Raw genomic sequence first — 25,719 nt, forward strand, 5'->3', positions numbered from 1 at the left:
AGTTTCCTTGATTTGTAATTTTAATGAATTTACTTCCATACTACTTTAACTCTGTAAATTTAAATTTTAAATATATCTAAACAATAATAGATTAATAAACCCATATTTTTATCAATCTGGTCTTATTTTCTATTTGACAATGTCGTTTCTTTTATGAAAAGGAGCTGTAAAATGATTGAAGATTCTCGTGGAAGGTCTTCTGTGTGCGAGCGAAACATCAAACAAAGTGTTTTGTATTGAACACGGCAACTTGTTTTATCAAAGTATTCGTATTATTCACCAACAACGACACAATGTAGTCGATTTAATTGGACTTATCTAGTACCCCGTTACAAACTTATAGAGGACGTTAAAAATATACCATGGAGTTTGTCAGTAATCAATTCAATTCATCGCTGGCTAGCACGAACAAAATTAAACAAGGACTGACTACAATGAGTGTGTGACTGTCAGAGTCATGTGATAGTGATTTTCCTTCTCACGCACACTTCACAGTAGTTTGACTAGCTCTGATGTGTGCACTCAATACTAATGCTTTCTATTTCAGTAGTGTACGGGGTTTTGTGTGAAAACATTTTTGGCATTTTGGCAAACTATATAATTTTAGCCCAGATATGCACGTGGTTGATCAATCAGTGACATGACCTTGTATCATGTGATACTTTTAATATAGGATCGGTCGCATAGAATTAAGTAAGGCTGCCCTTTCATCCGTCGCTCCATCAAATTAAATATACAAAGTAAAACGAGTTATCTTCTTTACTTTAATACTCGTTGTTTCTTATAGTTCTATTATTCATTTAACGAAGCCATAAACATTGTTATACTTCATATAAAACCCAGGTGCGATGTACATTTATTAAGGGAAGTTTAACATGTAAGGTATAGTGGTCTACATTAAAAGAGGGGGCAGGAGCAAAACTATTTTTCTTCGTCTATGGTAAATAGAGGAGAATATTGCTACTGGAGATAATCTGTCTAGCCCAGTCCCCATATGACTCAGATTCTCTATTAAATATTGGACATCTTTCAGTAGCATCATGATCATTGTAAATATTAGCATACAATTATAGTAAATATAGTTACATTATAGCATTGAAGTTTATATCATACTTTTATGACATGTACTGCTATTGCGACTTTTAAGCATGTCAATCACTTCAGTCTTCAGTCAGGCTTTAGATTTTTGTTCTACAATTCAGTCGTCAGTTTTGCAATTTCGACTTCAGTTATGCTTTCACTGATTCAGAAATGATTGATTAGAGAAAATGAACTCGTAATGGATATATTCGTATTGTCTTAACCTTTGGAATTTAGAGTACTTCTGAATCAAAATACTTGCTGTATATTAAGGACATTGAAAATATGCGCCAGTCTGTCAGTAACATGCCTATATGTCTGTCTAACTTTATAGACGTAGCAATTACATTAGATGACTTATGTGTTGACCCAAAGAGATTTATCAGCTTGGTTTCATGATATATATAAAGGTTCTTTTTATCACAAGCAGAAAATATTACCTTGTCCAAATATTTTGTCTGGACTCGATTGACTTCTTCGGTGGACTGAATATTTTCGCCAGGTGTTAATCACGGCAGATGTTAATTATAACGGCATCACACGTGTACGAGATTATTGGCCAACGGAAGTGGCTGGAGGCAATCTATATCGATATCCATGTACCATGTCATGTATCAAAATTGAATAACGGAAATAGTCGGCATACATTCACCCAAGGTCGCCAACACTAAGGCCCATAAGAGGAGACGTAAAAACAAAATACACAAAGTATCTATAATGAATGTCTTTAAAACTTGGATATATAAACCAGTATGAACTTAGTCAATTGTTAAATGAGGTTAACTTAAGTATCTTTAGTGGAAGTGAAACCCTTTTTGTTTTTTAGACATTTAAATTACGATTTTTTCCTAACCACATATATTTTTTCAATTTAGATTTCTGAAACATTATATGTGGTTAGGAAAAATCGTAATTTAATGTCAAAAAAGGTGGTGGGGGAATTGGCTCCCTTATGAAAAATAATATTCTGATTATTGACTCCAAATTACTTAATTCCCAAGATGATGATCTTGAAAGATTATGGATAAAATTGCAAGTTGAAGAGAGACAAACATTATATTTAGGATTAGTATCTGTTCCTCCATAGAATATAAATCAAGATTCAGTGGATGAATTATACCATGAGTTGTACAGCAATATTATCAACCTAATGGAATGTAATTACCAGTTTCTATTACTAGGGGATTTTAATAGTAGAATACAGGATAGCTCTGGAGATACAATTCTAAACAAAAATGGAGAAAAATTGATTTCAATGATAAATAAGTTTTAAATCTACTTAATAATGGTAGTATTAGCATTGGAAAATGGACTTGGTAGACATATTCAACAATCTGTTATAGACTATATCTTGACAAGTGATAATTTCAAGTATAAAATAGAGGAAACCTTTGTAGATGAGGATAGAATCTTTGATATAGAAAGTGACCACAATTTAATGTAAACTACCATTACAATTCCAGAAACTAAAGTGAATACTGAATGTAATACGTGAAATACGTAGAAATGGAACATCGACGATGAAACAGACTTGAATTAACTTCCACAGTAATTTAGCCTCAAGACTTAATTCACTTGGAACGATGGTTAATTTGGCCTCAAATAGAAAGAATCAACATGCTTGTGATTAACTTTGGAATTGTTGGCCAACCTCTGTTACTGAAACACACCATGAAGTCATAGGAAAGAAAACAATAACAAAACCTCATGCAAACCATGGTTTGATAAAGAAATCAATGCTGCAATCAATGTCAGAAAGAAATCAAGTAGAAAACACAATGGGTTCACGATAATAACAATAACAATAGTATGAAGAGTGAATATGGCCAAACTTTATAAAGGAGGCGACACAAGAAATCTTAATAATTACAGAGGTATTTCAGTTGTGGGTAAATTATGGGTGAAATACAAGGAGGGTTTAGGAAAGATAGACAAACAATTGGAACACACTAGATGAAATACTAGGAGGGTTTAGGAAAGATAGACAAACGATTGAATCAAGGAACACACTAGGTGAAATACAAGGAGGGTTTAGGAAAGATAGACAAACAATTGAATCAAGGAACACACTAGGTGAAATACTAGGAGGGTTTAGGAAAGATAGACGAACAGTTGAATCAAGGAACACACTAGGTGAAATACAAGGAGGGTTTAGGAAAGATAGACGAACAGTTGAATCAAGGAATACACTAGGTGAAATACAAAGAGGGCTTAGGAAAGATAGACAAACAATTGAATCAAGGAACACACCAGGTGAAATACAAGGAGGGTTTAGGAAAGATAAACGAAGGACCTACCCAAAATTGTTTTAAAGGTATCAGCATCAATTCGTAAATACAACAGAAAAATGCATATTCAGCATTTCTAGAGTTCAAAAAAAGCAAGTAATGGGAGATAAGGACTGTGGTACGCATTATGGAACAATGATATAAAAATTAAATTATGCCTTGTGGTAAAACGCTCATACGGTCACACTGAAAAGGAATCACTCGCAACCGTTCGGATCTAAGAAAAATGACAATTTATTCCCCATCATGAAATGTATTCTTGGTAGCCATTTTAACATGGAACCACATACTGCGTCCTGCACTTGAATATGTAGGTAAATTAGCCATATTAAGTCAAACTGATGTAGACTGTTTTGAACAAAAATGCGACAAACAGTGGGAAATTAATATTGACAGCATGTATATATATTGCACATGAAGCAGTTCTGGGTGACCTTGACTGGAACACAATGTCAAGTAGATTTAATTGTTGAGATTAAAATACTTTAAAAGTCTTTGTAATTTAGATGAATCACGATGGACTAAATGTGTCTTCAACTATCTCAATTCCATAAGTGAAGAATCTGAAAGAAATATGACAAAACTGTCCTGGAATTGGCCGAAAACTGTAAATAATGTATTAATAGACCTTAATATCAATCAAGACCAAATTCAAAATCGTTCAGAGAATAAAATCAAACATATCATATTCAAAAATGGTAAGACCATATGGTAAGAAAACATGACAAAAAATCTAGTCTTTCTAGTTACTGTAAATTTAAAACAACTTTAGAACCTGAGTATCTTAAATCATTTACTACTTTTAAAGGATCACTGCTACGTCCAGTGTCTACATCAAATTTTAAAAAAGTGGTGTATGATACGCTCAAACTTCAATGATTCTTCATCCGAATTAGATGGTACTCTGCCGTGATAGTAAGTCGTCCCTTGAGCGAAACGCGTACACCGTCTGCAAGCAGGAGTACCGTGATAGTGACTGGTCAGAATCGCAATATCACATTTTATGATCTGTTTTCTTGGTCGTGGTCCAGTGGATGTTTCGCATCTCGTCGGCCATCTAGGTCTGTGGAATCGTAAAAAGGGGTACTTTTTCAGATCACCCTCCGAGAATATGGGTAGGATGTCCCATCTCTACTCTTTCTCTAGGAAGAAACTTGCCCGACGAATGCCCGGGGAGAATGGTCCCGTAATCCAGGACCGTGTGCAGTGTATGGATTAGGTGTCGTTGAAGGTAAAACCTCCCCGATATCGGAAAGAAGGATTTCCTCCCAGGTTCACTATAAAATAAGGGGGGTTCTTTTTCATTGAAATATTACCTCCGAAAAGGGATAAATATGAAATTTCGCTAACAAGTATGCGCATGGATACCCACCAATCCATAAAATCCCGCGTCGTATGTACACTACAGCGTGGCAATAAGTAGCGTTAGACACACAGTAATTGTTAACTAGCAATCAGGGGGTTGGGGTCACAGTGAACAAGATATGTCACACTCTACGTCCATGTATCTAGAACCAGAACTTATAAAGTGTGTGATAATGTGTCCTAAATACTATCTACGTGGTTGATTCGAGTTGCATATTATTTTGAAAGTTTGAATAATCTAGGAGAGGGATATTTCTCGCGCGGAAAAAGCTGACCCGCAGTAATGAATGTCTGTTCAAACATGGAGCGAATAGATTATTATATATGTATCATGTTTTATTGGATTTTTACATGAATAAAGTTCTCGTCCATTATACAGACTCACATGTATGAGTGTGGAAAAGCGTACAGGGGCCTAGTCTGGATATGAATGGAGGTGTCAATCGTAACGATACCGTATTGGGAGTAGACTAAATGGGGCCCGGCTGCAAGGGCGTATAGAGGCTGCTATTATATATATAAAGGTACGGTATACATGATTGTCACAGTATTAAACATGGTGTCAACGTTGTGTTAAATACAATGATTACGTTTGTTATTAATGTCAACTTCATTACAAATGGACCAAAACAATGTTAAAACCCGGTGTAATCAAGCTTAATATAGAATATCACTCTACTGGCCTCTATAAGTAGATGTACCTCTGTGAATTGAGTTATGTCCTGCAGTGAAAAGTTACTTTAAATTGACATATTGAGAGCAACCAACTTATGCATGCATACTTATTTCATCTCATGAATGTTACATGACAAGCGATATTAGTTGTTTATAATTACAGAACTAGATAATTGTAATTGTGTAAAGAACTGATTATGATATGATATGTATACATATCAAGTGTCAGGGTGCGTGACTAACACATCCGTCAGCAGTGACTGATTAGTAAACTTATCTAGAGCTACAAACAACTAATATCGGTTGCCATGTAACATTCACGAGATGAAATGTTTATGCATGTATACGTTGGTTGCTCTCAAATATGTTAACTTAATGTTAAACCCAAAGTTTATTTTACTTTTTGCGTTGGCAACATACAAAGGTGATTGATAGTACAGATAGGACACAGATAAGTAAATGAACTTATTACACGAATGGTATTTCTAAGTTACCAGACTGATATGATAAGCATGGTTTTGAGTGTGTCATCAGGTACTCATACGCCACAATTAATGGTGGCATTGTGTATTGATCCTTATTGGCGTCAGTAGACATTACTTTGGTTCTGAAATCCGGCGCATTATAATTTTTTTGATTGATTGATTGATTGATTGATTGATTGATTGATTGATTGATTGATTGATTGATTGATTGATTGATTGATTGATTGATTGATTGATTGATTGATTGATTGATTGATTGATTGATTGATTGATTGATTGATTGATTGATTGATTGATTGATTGATTGATTGATTGATTGATCGATCGATCGATTGATCGATTGATCGGTCGATCGATCGATCGATCCATCGATTGATTGATTGTTGTTTGATTGTTTGAGTGACTAGGTCATAACATATTGTAACCTACTTTATAAAATTAAGTAGTCATGTGTTACTTATTGTTTACATTTCCACATACGTAAATTGATAAATTATACTCCACTCGATGGATAAAAGATACGAGGTGGCCGATTCTTCCAAAATGGCGCTCAACTACCAAAACGACTATTCGTCAAAAACAAGCCGAAACAATTTTATCTATGTTTCTAGGATTTTAGCTGTTGCACTGGTGATTTGCATACTGGTTGCATTCACCCTGGCGATTTTAATGACTTATTATTTACCGGATAGAACGTGTGACATAATTCGTGAAGAAGACGAACTCGTTCCTCAGCCAGGCGAGATTCCAGAGGAAAGGGAAGATTTCGAAGGACGAGTACCATATACGCTGGATCCTTACCACTACAGGGTATGGTTGAAGCCTTACCTTGACGAGGACTTGGACGGTGACCGATTTAAGAAACTTGACGGCAAAACGGATATATACGTCCACTGTTCAAAAAGTACCAGAGAAATCAAAGTCCATTATCGACTGATGACAATATTAGATAACTATGTCTACGATAAATATGACAATGAACTAGCCATAGATCGTGTAGACGAAGACACAAAATACAACTGGTATATAATTTATACAGCAGAATCACTAGAGGTCGGGGAAACATACCGACTGCACTTCGTCTATGAAGGCACTGTCGACCAACATGATCTCAAAGGATTGTTCTACGTTTCGTACGAAGAAAATGGCCAACAGAAGTAAGCTTTTCAGATTTTGATATTCCAAATCTAGTTAACCTTTCTTTTACATGTAAAAAAATCACAAAACATCAAAGTACCCTTTGACCGAGTACTTTTCTTTCATAATGAACCTACGGGTAACCAACTTTGTTTAGTTCAATGTACAATGATAGGCCAACGCCTATTATTGTTTGTAGAGGATATCAGGTGTGCCCTGGCATGGTACCAGATAGATACCGTATCTCGATTTTGTCTGTAAATCAGATAAATAAACTCCGTACCAAGCTTGTGTGTCTTCGCATCACTTACTGAAAATGTTGATGTCATTCTATACAAAACGTCAAAGACAGCTAGAGAAAAATCCGCCCTCTTGAGAAATCACATCGATGATAAATGGAACCGCGCGCTATGTTCTGTTTATCGATTTTTTTCGTTCTTTAAACAAACCCAATATCTTATCATGATCATTGATATATCTGAGCTTATGTTTGGGGTTTCAAATATAGTTCGTGTCATATTTTTTTTCTATCCAGGTCGTATGTAGCTACACAGTTCCAATCAACTAGGGCAAGGGACGCATTCCCGTGTTTCGATGAGCCAGCTTTGAAAGCAACTTTTGATACTGTCCTCGTTCACAGATCACATCGCATAGCGTTGTCAAATACACAGATTGTTCAAAACGTTTCGGTGGTAGACGAAACTGGAGAATGGATAGAGGCACATTATAACAGGACAGTTAAGATGTCTACGTATCTCAATGCTTATTTCATAGGTGACTTTGAATGTAAAGAAAGTTACACTAATACAGGAATTCAGGTATTGTAACCCCCCCCCCACTACACACACACATACACATACACATACACATACACATACACATACACACCAATACATACTTAACATCAAAGTATAACATACATATTCCCGCTCATATCAAGAACTGAAATAAAACACAACAAATACATAACTCGAGGCCTCGAATACTTTCTTTCATCTATTTTTGTAGCACGTGAGGGATTGTATTCCATATACTCACACTGTCCAATTCGAAGTTCTTGGGGCAGTGATCATGGCAAAATGACACCAGCAAAATTGAAACTGTTATGATAATGCGTTATGATAACAGTATCAGTTTTCAGTCATTATTGTATCTGTTACAGTTTCGTGTGTGGAGTCAACCTACCAAGCTGAATACAACTGACTATTCTCTACAGATCGGTATGGACATTTTGACGAATTTTGAACTCCTGTGGAATATCTCATATCAATTTTCTAAAATGGGTAAGTTTGTTTAACTCTGAGGGCGCACTCTTATATCTCAGCTTTGTGCCTTGTGGCATCTGGACTTTTCAGTCGACCAGACTTCATTTATACGTCGCGACAGCGAATCCCTTGCAATATTGGTCAAAACGTGGACAATTTGTCGTAACTGTTCATAGCCTAAGCTAGAGCAAGCGCACATTTTTCAATGCCATGCCAAATATTCTTCCAGATCCCCCATCCCACCGGCAAATACTCTTGATATTAAGGTGTTGTCAGTAGTCCTCGACACGGCCCTTTCTGAAAGTAACATTTTTCTCCAACAAAAGAATAATACTATTGGGAATGATACATAGACTAATACATTTTTTTTACGAATCGGCATGTTTCAAACGTTACATTATTAGATATGGTTGCTCTACCAGTACACACTTCAACCGGAATGGAAAACTGGGGTCTGATTCTGTATCGTGAACCCTACATGCTGTACGACCCAGACGTAAATACTCCAGCTGAGAAGAAAAGCGTTGTAGTGTTGGTCGGACACGAAATAGCACACATGGTAAGTTTGTATATATATACATAATTTAAAGACAGTCATGAAAATAAAGATGGCATCTAAAAAGAACCGATCTCTTCAGTGCTTGCATGCATGTGCAAGCATGCCTCAATACCTTACAGAGATCACTGTCGACTGCTGTAATATTTCAGTCTTGTGATTTTAGCACAATAACTCTGAAGGAAAGTGTTAAGTTGTCCAATTGACGCTTATTAACTGCACCAATAGGGACATGTTTGATAAGGTCATGGGATATTTTTAAGAGAATATATTTCCCCGAAAGCACTATACTTGAGGGTTTGTCTACCATTACGTCCTTTTAACTGTAGATATGTTTTCAAATGATACGATTTCCAAGTAATAAGCCTACAGAAGGGTACGATTGCTTATAAGAGAAATCATTTACTTATAATAATTATTGTCAACTTTTAACATTTCAAACATTTTGATAGAAAGAGAAGATAGTGAAACTGACACCGTTTCAACCCAACCTATCTTTTGTACTTCAATTGTAAATGTATATACAAATGTGTGGCAATATTGGACAAAAGCCAAGTAAATACTGCTCCATATAGGGGGGAGGTAGGGTTACCCTTTTCAGAATTGTCAAATTAAGTTATTTATTAATATTTTCTAGCGTTGTTTATTCCTTTTATGGGAGTTCATCTTTTCGTCAACAATAAAAACATTTGGGTAATTTGGGTGCTATTATAAATAAAGACTCTGCAATTTTATCTTTTGAGACTCAGTATGTAACTTTCAAATTGTGTAATTTTTGGCAAAATTCTTGCTCATTCGATACCTTTTATTTTAAAAACGGCAGTGGTTTGGTAACTGGGTAACTATGGAATGGTGGGATCACACTTGGCTAAATGAAGGCATCACGTCATATTTTGAATCTTATGGATTTCTATGGGCAGCACCTGAGTATCAACTTGTAAGTACACCTAAAGCCTTTCATGAATTAATTTTGTTCTTATCTAGACTGAGAGAATATGTGCAAGGGCGATATTACAAGTGTACTTGTTACCATAACCATTACCATTACCACTACCATTACCCCCCGGTCATTACCATCCACACATTGACATGAAGCAGTTTCCTCGCCTTTCAAAAAAGGCCCGTCCACACTGAAGGCCTACTGAGGGATGGTGCCGTATCGTCTCAGACTATTTTGTTTTGTAAAATAAAGTAAAATCTGAACATGCTGAAGAGAACTATGTCTTACAGTGCGAGTTTGTTTGTTTTTGTTTTTGTTTTTTTTACATGGGAGCATAACGTGCTGACTACTGTGCATGCTGTGTCATATGAACCTGTCTTTTGCATGATGCAGTAATTGTCCAGGTACACACAACAATGGCAACACTGAATTGCAACATCAGTGTTGCGTCTTTTTGCACTGATTGTGACAGGGGTACATGTCAAAATAAAAACAATCAACTCCCAGTTCAGTACTATCGATGCTGGAAAGCAAGACATACAATCAGACTACGCATTGCCCCCCTCCCCCCCAAAAAAAATGCCATCATACTGAAAATATTTTACGAAGCTAACTTGCCTTCTTTATTAGTTAAAATATTCAAGGCATTTTATATGGTTTACGTCGATCATGGGTCCTATGGGGAAACTCCGATCAGGAAACATGTACCGGTTACCAGCTTATCGCCTTGAAAACACATACACTGTAATAATATTTGTCCATGAAATGCCTGAAAAAATATTTGCAATGCCTCTTGATGTTGGTTGACACTCACTTTGTACTGTGTGGTGAGGAGATTCCAGCTATCCAGGAGCAACCAGTAAAAAGTCTAGGTGGTGGTGGTGGTGGTGGTATACTGAAGACCTGAAGGACACTAAACGTATTCAAGAAACAGCTGAGCTGGTGGGTTGCCAGGAAAGTTGAAGTAATGGTGTTTGAAATTCGGTCTTATGCCAAAGATTATGTGGCCACGTACGGTGTATGAGATAGCTATTACCCATGCTGAAGCAATGGAGCAGAAGATTGATGTACAAAGTTAGTTCTGTCTACAAGATCATTGGTTGAGGAATTTAAGGTTTGCACAGGCTAGATCATTTATGACTCTCAGGGACTCCCAAGACCCAGTTGTCAGAGCGACACGGCCTGATGTTAAGTCGGGTAGGAAGTGGACTGCAGAGAAGGCTGTGGATGAAGCAGAGTCAAGACTTAAACATAAGGAAATTATTGGAGCTACTCAAGTCGGTCGTCAAGGACTGGGAGGAACAAGTCATAAGTGATGGTCATCATCTAGTGATAGAGAGAAGCGTCAACTGGTCTCTCAGGAGATCAGGGATGCTGCGGAGGAAAGGAGAGTTGCTACAGCTGCTGTTCAGGCAAATCAAGGTGCATGGACTAAGTGGGAGACTGTTGAACAACGGAAGGTGTCATGGAATGTACTATGGAGGATGGAAGCTCATAGGATCTCTTTCCTCTGGAGATCTTCTTAGAAAAAACCTTCAATTTGAGCAAGTGGTATGATGACAAGTCTGACCCATGTCATGCTTGTGGTGGAAAGGGTGATTTGCAACATACCCTGAGTTCATGCCCAACTGTCCTGGCAAGTGGTATGTATACGTGGCAGCACAACAATGTTCTTAAAGTTGCAGCACAAGCAGTTGAAGAGAGGGTAGAGAAGAACAATGAAAAGGGCACTTCAATGGAACCAAATGGCTTTATTGCCTTTGTAAGAGAATGACCAGGGTCAGGCTATTATGGTAGCAGCTCACCAAGATGCGATATTCTATCTGTTGCAAGAGACTGGAAGGTCACGATAGATTTAAAAGGAGGTGGAACCTTTTCAGCCGAGGTGTAGCTATTACAACCCTTAGGCCAGACATAGTCCTCTGGTATACATCAGAGAAGCAGGTGATTTTAGGAGAGCTAACAGTTCCTTGGGAGGAGAACGTCAAGGATGCTCATGGGCGGAAGTTTGCTAAATATGCTGAGCTTAGAGTGGATTGTACAGAGACAGGTTATAAATCTGTGTGCTATCCTTTTGAGGTTGGTTGCAGAGGTTTTGTTGCAAGGTCATTTAATAAGTGGCTACATGACTTAGGCTTCAGTAGGAGTCAAATGAGAAAGATAACCAGGAGTGTGGCAGAGGTAGCTGAAGCTGGTTCATCGTGGATCTGGATGAAGTATCTCAAGCACAGTAGACAGCGATCTTCAAGATAAATCCGTAGCAGTGTAGAAATGTGTGACCACTGTCAGGAGGTGGCACTTTAATGTGCTGCTAGCCAACCACCCCAAGGAAGTACTGAGTTTTAATGGGCCGAAACTTCTGTTGACGGGTAGCAATCAGCTGATGATCCTGTCGGTGTTTAGCATTGGAGGTGAATGTCATCTAACCTTCTCTGTTTTGAAATCTATAATGATAACATAATTTTCACGTTTACCATACATTTCCATGGAAACAGCTATCCTATTTTATACGATTTATGTTACAACAGGTACCACCAACTGATACATACCAAAAACAAGGACATTTTTTCACTAAATTTTTTTTTCAATGTTTTATGTCAAATTTTGGAGAAATGATTAACATATTATAGTGATTTTGGTTACCATGTAAACAGATGTTCATAACACGACCCCCTTTTTTGAACTCAACATAACAAACAACCAAAGGTAGGGTGGTTAATTTTCAAATTAACTTTATTATTATTATTATTATTATTATTATTATTATTATTATTATTATTAGAATTATTATTAGAATTATTGTTATTATAATTACAATATTTATTTAATTATATACACAAGTTATGAATCGTGCCAAACTGCTATAATAAATATTAAACACAACTTCAGCTCTGAAAATCGTTTCAGTTACAACACAATCATCAAATATAAAAAAAGGTCTTTCGTTTTACACAACAGTAGTACTGTCACAGTTGCTATGGCAAATTTAACGATGACAGTAGATGCAGAATTTTAAAATTTGGAAAGGTGGCTAATTTACATAAATCTACGTTATTTATATCCATTTGAGCGTACGCAATTACGTATCATAATGTAATGTGACAGTCGTGTATTTTGAAAGTAGCTGCCGAAAAGATGTCACATTGCAAGTAATAAAAATAAAACTTTTGAATAACAAACATTCTCAAATGAGTGACACAACAAAAAACCTTCTTCTTTACCCCATTCCAGTCTATGTAGGTACAACGGGAAGTAGAACTAACATTTTGAACAGATTTATTTCTGCCATTTCCAAAACATTTATGGCCCTACTTTATGTCAGAACCCAAGGTGAGATCTCAGTATATTCTCCTTGTCATTATATTCTCCTTGTCATTATAATGAAAATTGAAGTTTGGATTTTGGTGTCGAAGGTACAGCTCTGTTTACATATATGATTTAGGGCCATTCTTTCCATATCAAGTCGTCGCTTCAAAATGAATGGCGGAATAACGGTAGTGTCATGCAATGAACGACTTTTTCTTTTGACGTGATACAAAATTGTATGATTACACTGTCTGTTTCCTGACAAATGTCAAAAAAGACTGCCATACGTCGGGGTTTTTTTTTTAGTTTCACTCTCTGACATTATTGCGACTTGCTGTTTCAAATGAAGGAGACTTTAAATTCAAGGCTACTGTTACTCGCGCAAAATGCACAGTACATGTGCGCGCTTCTTTTGCTCTTTCCCACACAAAGAAGTTTTAATTCGCTACACTGCAAAAGTTACATTTTCCCTAAAAATCCCGGGGGGGAGGCTACGGTACTGCAAACGATACATGTATTTCCAATAAGGCGCTTATTGTCTCTTTTGACGTACTTTCTTATGATTTAATTCAATCTTTTCTTGGCAGAGAGATCAATTCTTTTTGAAAGATCACACTCACAGAGCCATGAGGTTAGACGAACATGGAAGTTCTCGGCCATTAGTGACTCCAGTTGGCTTTTATTCTGAAATTAGTGGAATTTTTGATATTTTAGCGTATGACAAGGTAAGAATGGTGACAACATTAAATCAATGCCACTTTTTTTGTTTTCATTTCGATATTTAAATTACTCTATTAGTCACTTTCTCTTTTTTTAATTAAAAAGTGACGACTGGTATTTAACATTACATAGAAGTCCGAATGACGCTCGTATAGTCATAGACGTTGGAGAGAGACGGTCTATGGTAGAGTTAAAGTATTCGAATAGGGCAATATACAACGTTGTATACATGGAGAATAGACATCAGTTAAAGTGGGCTGATATGACATGTAAAATGATACCGGTATATATACGCTTTGATTCTTTAATATAGGGTGCAGCCATTGTGTTGATGATGAGTGGGTTCCTTGGAGAACTAGATTTATTACAAGGATTGCGTCACTATCTCCATCAACACCCCTATGGTGTCGCAGTGACCGATGACTTGTGGGCAGACTTAACACAGGTAACATGGCCAGTCAATAATTATTCATTTGTCCCTATGACCTTGAGTATATGCAGACAGAGCCGTAACCTGATCAAGTTGCCGGGGGTGGAGCAGAACTTTGTCTTGATGCAATCATGCATTTAAAATTTAGAAAGATGGCTAATTTACATAAATTTGCATGTAATTTACATAACATCTATTTTAGCATACGCAATTAAATATCATATGTAAGGCCAGAAAAAATAAAAAAGCTAGTCAACGGGCAACCTAACCCATCACATTGGGTAGGTAGGTTGAATTCATTTTTTCAGATAAATAACACAAACCATATATAATGATAGAAAAATATTTCAGGTCGAGTTTAGATAGAACTTATTCAGTCATCTTGATACTGTCTCTTGCAATTTGTATACATATAGCTACAGTTAGGAAATGTACACAGTTTACTGTTAAACAAATGTTGTAGCTCCTCTCACCCTCTCTTCTTAAAAAATGTTAACCCCCCACCTGAAACGCAAGCAATATTTTAGCCACCCCTTCTGTCACCTACACTACAGTGGAAATATAAAATTATATGGTACAATGATACATTAAAATAATAGTGATAGCCAACTACAATAACAGTCCAAACGAGATTACTTTACAAAGGGTACTTAGCCAGCCACCGTCTTTTTTGGGGGGGTTTCACTCGCTGACATTATCGCGAATTGCTATCTTCAAATGAAGAAGACTTTCAAGACTACTGTTACTCGCGGAAAATGCACAGCGCATGTGCGCACTTCTTTAGTACGTTCCAGCACAAAGAATTTTTAATTCGTTACACTGGACACATTTTTATTCAAAGTTAGCCAGCGTACAATAGAGATATAAAGTACATATTAGCGAGGAGTCAATGTACAGTCACTTTTGACTTTAGTGAACCATCAATTTAAATCGCGAATCGTGACTTTAATACCGATTTTAATGACATCGCTATTCAAAGGGGGCAGCCCCCCCCCCCCCCCCATACGGTACTGGTAGATATTATTATCCCAATGTCGAACGGTTGACTATACGAATAAAGATTATATTAGTTTTCAAAGTAAATACCTGTTTGGAAATAGTGACTCAAAAAATAAAACTCGCTGTTCTTCTTAAATTAGTCACTTGGAGGTACATATGGACTGGACTTTAAAGAAATAATGGATCCATGGGTTTTACAAATGGGCTTCCCCGTCGTGAATATTACTAGAGTTGAGACAAATATCGTCAGAGCAACACAGCAACATTTCCTTATAGATCCTAATGATCAACCGAACGACGACCACTACACCAACTTAGGGTAAGACTTGGATGACCTTCTGTAAGTCACTATTATTGATCATTAAACACAACGTCACCCCATCCTACCCCATCCCCTACCGGGCCCACCACCTTGTTAAAACAACAATTTTGTACCTTTTGATATAAAAAAAATACCTGTAACCGCAACAGTGTTTTAAGTTTCGCACCAGGGCGGAATCTGCTGATCCAAACTGAACGAAGCATACACAGTATCATTCAAGAGAACATACAAGAAGCAAAAGCAGGTCGGGTTACCCTTTACAATTACTTTATATTAAAATGACATTTCTTGAATTTTTTTAATTTACTTGGGTCGGCGAGTCCATGTGATGCAACTCAGGCGAGTACATTTTGTTTCTAATTCTATATGCTATATAGACAGTACATCCAGGTTCTGAAAATGTCATGCGGCGTTACCTCAATTTCTTGTAGACACGAAGTGTCTATTATACCATGACATTTAGTTATCTGGTAAAAATGTATGGTGCGTAATTAATACATTGTAGAAGGACATTTCACATCACAATCAATGTTGGCTTTCTCAGATACAAATGGTGCGTCCCCTTGTCCTATACCCATGAACGAGATGTTGATATTCATAGCCCATCGGTTGTATGGTTAAAGGACGATTCAAGTAAGTCTTTAGGGTGTTTTTTTTTCGATTACTTTTATTTTCCCATAAAATTCCAGTTCTGTTCATTATACACGTCATGAGTAATGATGAAATCCCGTCCATACTAAACACCAATGTTCTGTTCATTTTAAATTCAGTTATCACTGACAGATAATCGAAAATGTTTTGTTACAGTGGAATTTGAACTTGGTGGTGCCACAAACACAGACTGGTTACTTGTCAATATCAATCAGACGGCGTACATACGGGTTAATTATGACGTTGTAAATTGGAGAAAACTGGCCAAACAGTTAGCTTTATCGCCGAAGGTAGGAGGCCATTAGCGCTAGTGTTCACATTTTCATGTCGTCTGTGTTTTTCCGTTATAATAATATAATATTAATTATTTTCCATGGAAATTATCACAATTGATGATGTGCAATGAGCTGCAGAACAAAATTGGCTGGGCATGTATGTACGAACAAATATTGGCTGAGCAGATGTAGTCCTTAACAGCCAGAACGAGGAAGTAGATTATTTTCATTGACAATGATTCCCCAAAACAACAACAACAACAACAACAACAACAACAACAACAACAACAACAACAACAACAACTCATATTGCGTTCCTGAAGTGACCTTTGATGACCGAGACAATCACATAAGACCGTCACATCCTCTTGTAAGTTTAGCGTTCACTGCATGCTCGAGTTATGTGGGTGAATACATGGTGCACATGGTGTATGGGTTATGTAGGGCATCGTTATCGCCCGGTTTATACAATTTACAGTTCTCTTCAATGTCATGAAATTTATATCATACACCTTGGCGAGTGTATCTCAGTCATATTGAATTTTACGTCTTCCATGTAATGGAAGTTAACATATGCACTGCAATAAATTTGGCCACCACTTTGAACTGAAAAGATGTATAGTGTATAATTCTCAGTGGCATTCTGGTATTGTTTCATAATTGACATGGAATCATTATGTACTACTTTCTGACTTGATTTTAAAAAGTAGGACCATGCGGCATGCAACGGCAGTTTCCAATGCCACACTCGTGATCGACAATCTGGCCTACACACAGAACACGACGTCGTGTACATTTCAACGTTCAAACGAAGACGTGTCGGGGTTATTTTTAGTTCTCAAAATTCTCCATAGTGTTCACTGGTATGAAATGAAGCTAGTTTAATCTTTGTTTGCTTACAGGTAATACCGGTGCGCAGTCGATCTCATCTCGTGGATGACGTTTTCTCTCTTGGAGAAGCCTTGCAACTCGATCACGTGATAGCCCTGGAACTGATTAAATATTTCACCCAGGAAGATGAACATATGCCATGGCAAGCATTTGTTTCTGTACAGTACTACACAAAGTACATGCTGTGGCGAAGGTCAACGTTCAATTTATACGAAGTAGGTTGTGAGTAGATATTTAATAGATACAAGTGTTATTTGCGTACATTTGCGATGTATAGATGTAATGAAAAATAGCCAGTTGTTTCGTGTTGGCTTCACGCAACGATGTTATGTCGTTTCTATTGCTTTGTTCAAAGTGTTATACAATATTACTGAACGAGCAGAATTAACGGCAGTTGGGCCTGAGGAGAAAATAGTTTGGTCAAAAGAATTTCGCAGTCCTTCTCTCGCGATCTCAAAATATATTATCCTCCCCCCCCCCTGGAAATGCAGCCAAGAATGTCTGTAGCCCTCCCCACCACCAAAGGCTACTATAGTACTACAGTATATATATATATATATATATATATATATATATATATATATATATATATATATATATATATATATATATATATATATATATATATATATATATATATATATATATATATATATATATATATATATAGTAAATAGTATCAAACTCGTAGAATAGAGTGCTCGATGCTTGGGTAAGCAGGGCGGGAATAATCAAAGTAGGTTGGTTGGAACTTGAGGTGCTTGGTTGTAACTCCGAGTTTCACGCTCAATGCGTTCATCAGACAACTGTCAATTGTCTGATGAACGCATTGAGCGTGAAACTCGGAGTTACAACCAAGCACCTCAAGTTCCAACCAACCTACTTTGATTATATATATATATATATATATATATATATATATATATATATATATATATATATATATATATATATATATATATATATATATATATATATATATATATATATATATATATGTTGAGGGTAGAAGAAAATCAAGTCGGGTTTTTCGTCTCATCATAACTGCCCATTGTAACGTCGAATGTTGTGTTGCCTTTCTTTTCCCAGGGTTGTTGTTTATGTATAAGGACAGAGTTCTTGGCATGGAGGATGATGTTACGTTCGTCGGCTGTGATGTTGTCGTAGTCTGAGGCAAATGTGAGTGCTCTGTTGAGGAGGTCTTGACTGATTGATGGGTAGAATTCTACAACATCGAAGCTGATGAAGTTGTGGGCTTGTTTGTTTTCGATGGCTTTGAACCATTCGATTACTGATGCTGTATTCTTCCATTGGTTGAACTTTGTCGAATTTAGAATTTTGGTGTTGATTCGGTCGAGTATTTGTTTACTGATTTTGCCTATCTCGGATTTTGTGGGGTTGATAAGCCGGCAGGTAGGTTTGTTGCTGAAATTCGGTTTGTGGTCTTTGAGTGTGATGAATGCTTCTCTGTATGCTGTAGTATCTACTCTGTCATCGATGTGTAGTTTTGTTGCGATCTTTTTGTTTTCTGTATGGATTGCTTGTGTGGTATTGGGTTGTGCGTGTTTGTAGGATTTTGTGACGTTTTGTTTTAGGAGGTTGTTGTATGTTTTTGGTTTAAGTTTGTAGTAGTTTGTCGTCTTGTCGGCGCTGATTATAAGACTGGTTTCGTCTTTGATGCGTTTGGTGTCGTCTGCAAGCTTTTTCAGGAGCGGGTTGTTTAGTTGTTATATATATATATATATATATATATCTTCCAAGTGGTCGTCGCCTTAGGGTTCCACGTTCTCGCACAAATAGATTTAAGCACAGTTTTGTACCAAGGTCAATCCATCTATTGAATCAGTAGCAGCCTGACGTGTGTTTATGTATATGTATGTATAGGTAAAGTAAGTTGAAATAGTCTCTGTGTGTTCTTCCCTTTCCCCCTGCCAATGTACATAGAATTTCATGTAAATTTAGCATGACAATAAAGTATATATAATAATAAAATAATAATAATAATAATATATATATATATATATATATATATATATATATATATATATATATATATATATATATATATATATATATATATATATATATATGTTGAGGGTAGAAGAAAATCAAGTCGGGTTTTTCGTCTCTACAAGCCTGTTTCGTGAGTAAATCACTCGTCAGGAGATGTTGATGATCCTGTTGGTTATTTGATGAATGTTCTGTGATGTTTGATCAACATCTCCTGACGAGTGATTTACTCACGAAACAGGCTTGTAGAGACGAAAAACCCGACTTGATTTTCTTCTACCCTCAACATATACTCCGCTCTGCGTGCAGACGTATCGAGCACTGTACTACGGACAAATCTTACCACTGACTTCCTATATATATATATATATATATATATATATATATATATATATATATATATATATATATAACTTTATATATATAACTTTACACTAAGGTTCTATATATAAATAATATCACACCATACAGTTCTGACCCAAATATTTCGAAGAGACTGAGCTCCTCTTCATCGGTGGGTCTCAAGTTCTGTCAAACGAATCAAATTCTGTTCACTTTAAATACTGGAGACAGTAGTTATTGTCATGCAAAATAGTGTTCTTGTCCTGGAATGGTATGAATATTACTCAGCCAGCTGTTGAGTACTGGTGACTACTGGTTGCTATTTTACTGTTTTATATTGATGCCATTGGTGAGTGTATCTAGTTTTTTTATCCACATTGATTCACGTGGTTGACGGTAGGTTTTATCTGCATTCTTGTGTATAGTGTATCTCCAGTTTCGCAATGTCAACAATGTATTGCATACACTAGGTTTATTGATTTGCGGTTGATATGGTGTATTATTTTATAATGCTGTGCATTTGGCCCTTGAAATGTGTCTGTCTTCTCCATGTAGGGGCAGATGGCGCACCGTTTGCTCTATCATGGTCTTGATCCTGTTGGTTATTTGATGAATGTTCTGTGATGTTTGCTACGTACGAAGTGTGAGTCGATATATCTTCCTGAGTCGATATATCTTCCTTTTCTCCAAACACTTCAGAATCATAGCAATTGAAACCGATTTCAACCAAACCTGGCACAAAGGTAACATGCTGCTACGTGAGACATATGCATGTCACTTTGTGTTGCAACTGAATAAAATATGGCCGAATGGCATGTGGTTAAACAGTTTTAAAAACTGTAAAGTTGTGCTGCAACGCCATTGGCGCTATTTTTTTTAATGGTGTCACACAATTATTGAGCGAGTACCAATTGATCAACAGCTAGCCAGCTAGTCCCTGGCTTATGTACTTTACATTTATTCTGCTGCATGGTACTGTACAAGGTGTCAGCGATCGGTAAATAAGATAATGTGAGACAGGATCGCTGTAATGTGAAAGATGTTCGAAAAATAAGGCAAAATCTGGGGGCACTAGGAACTCTAGGACATACTGGGAACTAGTTTCTAGTGCCCAGGGAGGCCTTAAATCCTTGGATTTATTGCCCGGGACACTAGATCCTACTTCTAAGTGTCCCCTCTCCCTGGCCCTAAGTAGGGGGGGGGGTACTAAGAACTACGTCATGATTGGTTAATGCCAAAGACAAATTTCCATGTTTCAGTGGACAATGAAGTATATCATATCTTATCTTATCTTATTTTAAACCGAGGTTGACGTCATATAGTAGTTTTCCCTATCTAACAGACTGTTTGAGGTCAGATTGCGTTCAACCACGGCGGCAGCAGGTGGTGTTCTGATAAAGATGATACAATCTATATCGCTTTACACTGATCATGTACTAATGGACCGTTTACAGCTCAGAATTATGGAGAAAAATTATACCTTACAAATGAGAATCGAGGAAAAGTTAAAGGTCGGATTATCGATAGGATTACATTAATATGCGATAAGCTGATGTCACAAAGTGATCGATTTCAGGAAATGAAACAGTTAAACTTGTAAAATATGAAATCATATTCATGTGAATATTGAAAAACGTGGTTACATCCGAAGAAAAATACCTTCGCGTATATCCTCATGTAACAAAATATAATAGCGCTGATTCCATGCATACTTTACATAGCTTCACCTAATGAAAAATCTTTATAGTTCGATCTCTGACAAGAAAGTATATTGAGTCGTCGCCCATTTCTGGTTTTGAATGACTCTATCATCATTTATCATTACAGAAATATGTCCGTCATTTGGCTTCCCCTAGTTACCATGCACTGGGATGGGAATTCGACGATAATGAGTTGGAATAGTAAGTCCACCATCGTTCCATTGTGAAATTTTATATCACAAGCTAGAAATACACAGGGATTGAATACAGTGAATTATACACACGATAATCAGTTATAGTATTGTGAGGATGATGGCGTTCTCAAATTATCTCATTGTGCAAGTAATTCTTGCTTTTGTCTCTTTTGTACAGCTACAGTCGTGTGAATTCTATCAAAGTAGCATGTGACTACAACTTATATGAATGCGTTATGAACGCATCAATGCAATATAGATATTGGATGGATCAGCCAGACAATAACCTGTAAGTGTTCGGCAATTATACATCATAGTTTCTCACAATTGGTTGGACACTATTCTTTTTAGAGGTGTCTTTTTTATATATAGCTAAGGACTTCCTACCGCTACTCATTCCTGACTAACTTTGTGATTGCCCACTCCCACCCTCCCACTTTTATTTCATTTCTTTTCATTTTTCCTCGCCTCCTCTTCGTTCTTTTGATAATGATAATGACGATGATGACGATGATGACGATGATGACGATGATGATGATGATGATGATGATGATGATGATGATGATGATGATGATGAGATGATGATGATGATGATGATGATGATGATGATGATGATGATGATGATGATGATGATGATGATGATGATGGTGGTGGTGGTGGTGGTGGTGGTGATGGTGGTGGTGGTGATGATGATGATGGTTGTGAGGGTGGTGGTGGTTGTGAGGGTGGTGGTGGTGGTGGTGGTGGTGGGGCGGCGACGATGATGATGATCAGTTTTAACAGTTATAACTTCTTTACCAGAATTGCAAAGGATACAAAAGGTACTGTATATTGCACTGCAATCCGTCTAGGTGGATATGAAGAATGGCTATTCGCATATGAACAACAAAAAGTGGACGAAGATGAAAGATATCGTTTACAGGTAGCGATGGCATGTAGCAGAATTCCGTGGACGCTTGAAGGGTAAAACTATATACCATATCGTTGCCTTCGTTTTGTTATCTGTAGAACATTCTGGTAAAATACTACTTCTTATCATACCAACGTGAAAACATTTCAACTTCTTTTGTATGAAATATTTTGATAACTTTATCAATAACAATAAGTCTAGCTTCAAGTTTGACGAGGGAAATGATAGAAATCAACTAATAAAGATATAGTGAAAATAAACGACTGGAATAGTTATTCGGCTATCTTACGAACTAGCAATTTCGTCCCGGGGAGGGGTACTTCCCAAAGAAAGATGTCCTCTTCAGCTCGAATGTGGTCTTTTCATTTGTGTGTCGTCACAAGCTAACTATTTTAGAAACAATCGAATATCCCTCTTCTTCTGCGAGAGACTGTATCATTGTTTTGAGTGATTACTGCCACATATTTTATTGTTTTATCGTTGTTTGTTTGGTTTTACCTCGAAGGTATCTGGAAGAATCTTTGCATTACGACGAGTTTGATGTTTTGACGACCATCGGTTACGTCAGAGACTACTCTTCAGTCGGAGTATCCGTTGCTTGGCATTTTACAGTAGCAAACTTTGACGAGCTTTACACTAGGTAAGTCATTCCTTGACAAATCCTTTATATCAGTAAATTTCAAATGTATTAAATGTGTTCTTAAAGCAGGTAAATACTATAATGTTGAGGCTGCGAAAGTAGCATACAATATGACTAACCCGTTTTCAGATCACGGTAAAAGATTTTCTGCGTTGACGATTTACATTAATATCTTTCTCACAGTTATGGAAACCAAGCTTACGATATCGTGTGGTCCTTTGCTGAGAAAATGAATACACAAAGAGATCTAGATCAGGTATCAATATATAGACTTCTAGTACTATGGAACGCAGTTACTGTCTTATCTGATTAATGGACTAGAACTTGAAAAAAAAAATCATTGTATGGTGGTGTAATGTCATTATATTATATACTTATACCATTACATAGTGGTGTATTGGCTTTATATTATATGCCAAAGTCATTATATGATGAAACATCATTATATTATACGGACATTTCATTGGTGTACCTTAATTATATCATACGCTTATATCATTATATGGCAGTGTATTGTCTTTACATTATGCTATCATTATATACTTAAGTAATATCATTATATTATATGCTAATATTAATATCTTGTGGTATAATGTCATTATATTGTTGTAAACTATTACATTATATCCTAGCATCATTATATGATGGTATAACATCATTACATGGTAGTTTAATGTCGTTATGTGGTTGTATAATATCATTATTATATGGCGGTAAAATATCATTATATGATTGCATAATATCATTGTATTATATGCTAACATCATTATATGATGGTATAGCATCACGAAATGGTTGCATGTACCATTATATTATATGTTAAAGTTACAAATACAGTACAAGTACAGTTACAAACAATGCAACCATACACTCTAGTTATTCTCTAAAGAGCATAACAGTACATCCCAGTGCTCTTTACACAAAAAAGATATTAAATTACTACTAGTTGGTTAATGAGGTACTTGTTTAGTTGGTTGGTGTAGTAGTTATTTAATTAGGTATTTACTTAGATAATTGTTATTGAGTTGTAAAAACAGTTGGCACAACTGTATACTTTATTTTTTTATTAAATGTAAATGAGAAGTGGATGGTTTCAACAAAATTCAACTCAAAGGGTTTCAAAATTTCAGCCTAGTTTTTAAAAAAAAAATGTTTATATATACCATCAGTGTAGTGTTGATATGGGCAGTATCTTTGTTGCTGGGTCAATTATGCCAATGTTATTACTGTGGGAGTGGTCTTGTTCGCTAGGCACATTTCCATACATCTGTTGAACCTTAACTCATTTACCTACCCATCCTGGTTTTATCTTTGCAATATACACCACGATTTGGCTGTTGCTATGGACGTGTTCTTGTTGCTACGCATATTTGCATATATCTTTGGAATCTTTATTTTCCACTTGGCTACCTATGTCTTTTACTATCTTTGTAATATACGTCTTCATTTGACTGTTGCTAAGGGCATTGCAAAATTTCAGATCCAGTCACGATGTAGTTTTCGAGATACAAGTTTCTGACCTAATATTAGATTTGTAGATCTAGAACTAATTTGCATATTGCAATAAACCTATCATCATGTCGTGAATGTACTTTCATCTACACACCCTCAGATGTATCTCTCAGCCTGTTTGCTAGTTTTTGATTAAAAGATTTTCGACCAAAAAGACAGTTTAGACTTCATTTGCCTATCACTGATCGGGATCATCGTGTCATGAACCTTTCTTAAATCTACACACCCCCTAAGAACCTTCCCAGCTAATTTCAGACTAATTTGCCCAGCAGTTTTTGAGTTTAATACGTTTTTTGACCAAACATATTTTTGACCCAAATTACACGCCTGTGATGCGATCCTTTTGCTCTGGACATTTCCCAACTAGACACAGTTATGTTCCTACCAAATTTCAAGGCGATCGGTCTGGTGGTTTTTGAGTTTAAGTCGTACACACACACTCACACACACTGACAAACACCGCACCTGCCGTACCTATACTGAACCTTATTTTATCAGTTCAGTTGTGCTAATAAAATCGTCGTCTGAAATAACCAAAGCTCAGTTCTGTACAGTGTATTTGTATACATATTTATTTACTTTACATTTATTTATTTTCCACATACATTCGTTCGATCGTTCATTAATTATTTCATTTAAGCCACGTAGTATACTTATTGCACATACGAGGTGTATAATTGCACATCGCGTAGTTTGCACACAATGTGATATAATAATTGCCAGTTACATGGAATAATAAATGCACACGCCACGTGATTAGATAATTGCATTATTTCTTTTTCACAGTTTCAGTTGTTTGGAACCAATCACCATGATATGCCAACGCCAGCTGCAAATGGTTATTACAAATCTTTACAGCGAATAAAGACTAACATTGAATGGATATCTAGGAACGAGGGTGAAATTAAGACATTCTTGTCGGCTGTGATTGGTTCCAGAGTCTGAAATCTCTTGATTTTTTAGTACTGTGTATAATTTACAACTACAAAATCCAATTCAATAAACAGTCATAAAGCTTTCATACTC

General features: G+C 36.4%; 1 protein-coding gene across 1 annotated transcript; it reads left to right on the forward strand.

The window, feature by feature from the left end:
• The first annotated feature begins 2,365 nt into the window (after positions 1 to 2,365).
• LOC144442730 (aminopeptidase N-like) lies at positions 2,366 to 25,638 on the forward strand. The gene is made up of 18 exons (XM_078132106.1): positions 2,366 to 2,520; positions 6,505 to 7,050; positions 7,566 to 7,848; positions 8,193 to 8,313; positions 8,700 to 8,854; positions 9,675 to 9,788; positions 13,685 to 13,822; positions 14,131 to 14,262; positions 15,387 to 15,565; positions 16,113 to 16,201; positions 16,376 to 16,509; positions 17,397 to 17,600; positions 21,565 to 21,638; positions 21,810 to 21,920; positions 22,433 to 22,594; positions 23,047 to 23,181; positions 23,365 to 23,437; positions 25,480 to 25,638. Exons 1-18 carry the CDS (start codon positions 2,366 to 2,368, stop codon positions 25,636 to 25,638), a joined length of 2,964 nt encoding a protein of 987 aa, XP_077988232.1.
• The last annotated feature ends 81 nt before the right edge of the window (positions 25,639 to 25,719 follow it).

Source organism: Glandiceps talaboti, chromosome 1, assembly GCF_964340395.1.
Source record: "Glandiceps talaboti chromosome 1, keGlaTala1.1, whole genome shotgun sequence".
NCBI classification, from domain to species: domain Eukaryota; kingdom Metazoa; phylum Hemichordata; class Enteropneusta; family Spengelidae; genus Glandiceps; species Glandiceps talaboti.

What these genes read in the sequence shown, in the direction of transcription:
- LOC144442730 (XM_078132106.1), top strand. Translation starts at nt 2,366, where the DNA reads ATGGTAGTATTAGCATTGGAAAATGGACTTGGTAGACATATTCAACAA. An exon ending in GAAAGTGACCACAATTTAAT is followed by an intron (nt 2,521 to 6,504) that starts GTAAACTACCAT and finishes CTATGTTTCTAG; the next exon opens with GATTTTAGCTGTTGCACTGG. An exon ending in TTTGACGAGCTTTACACTAG is followed by an intron (nt 23,182 to 23,364) that starts GTAAGTCATTCC and finishes TCTTTCTCACAG; the next exon opens with TTATGGAAACCAAGCTTACG.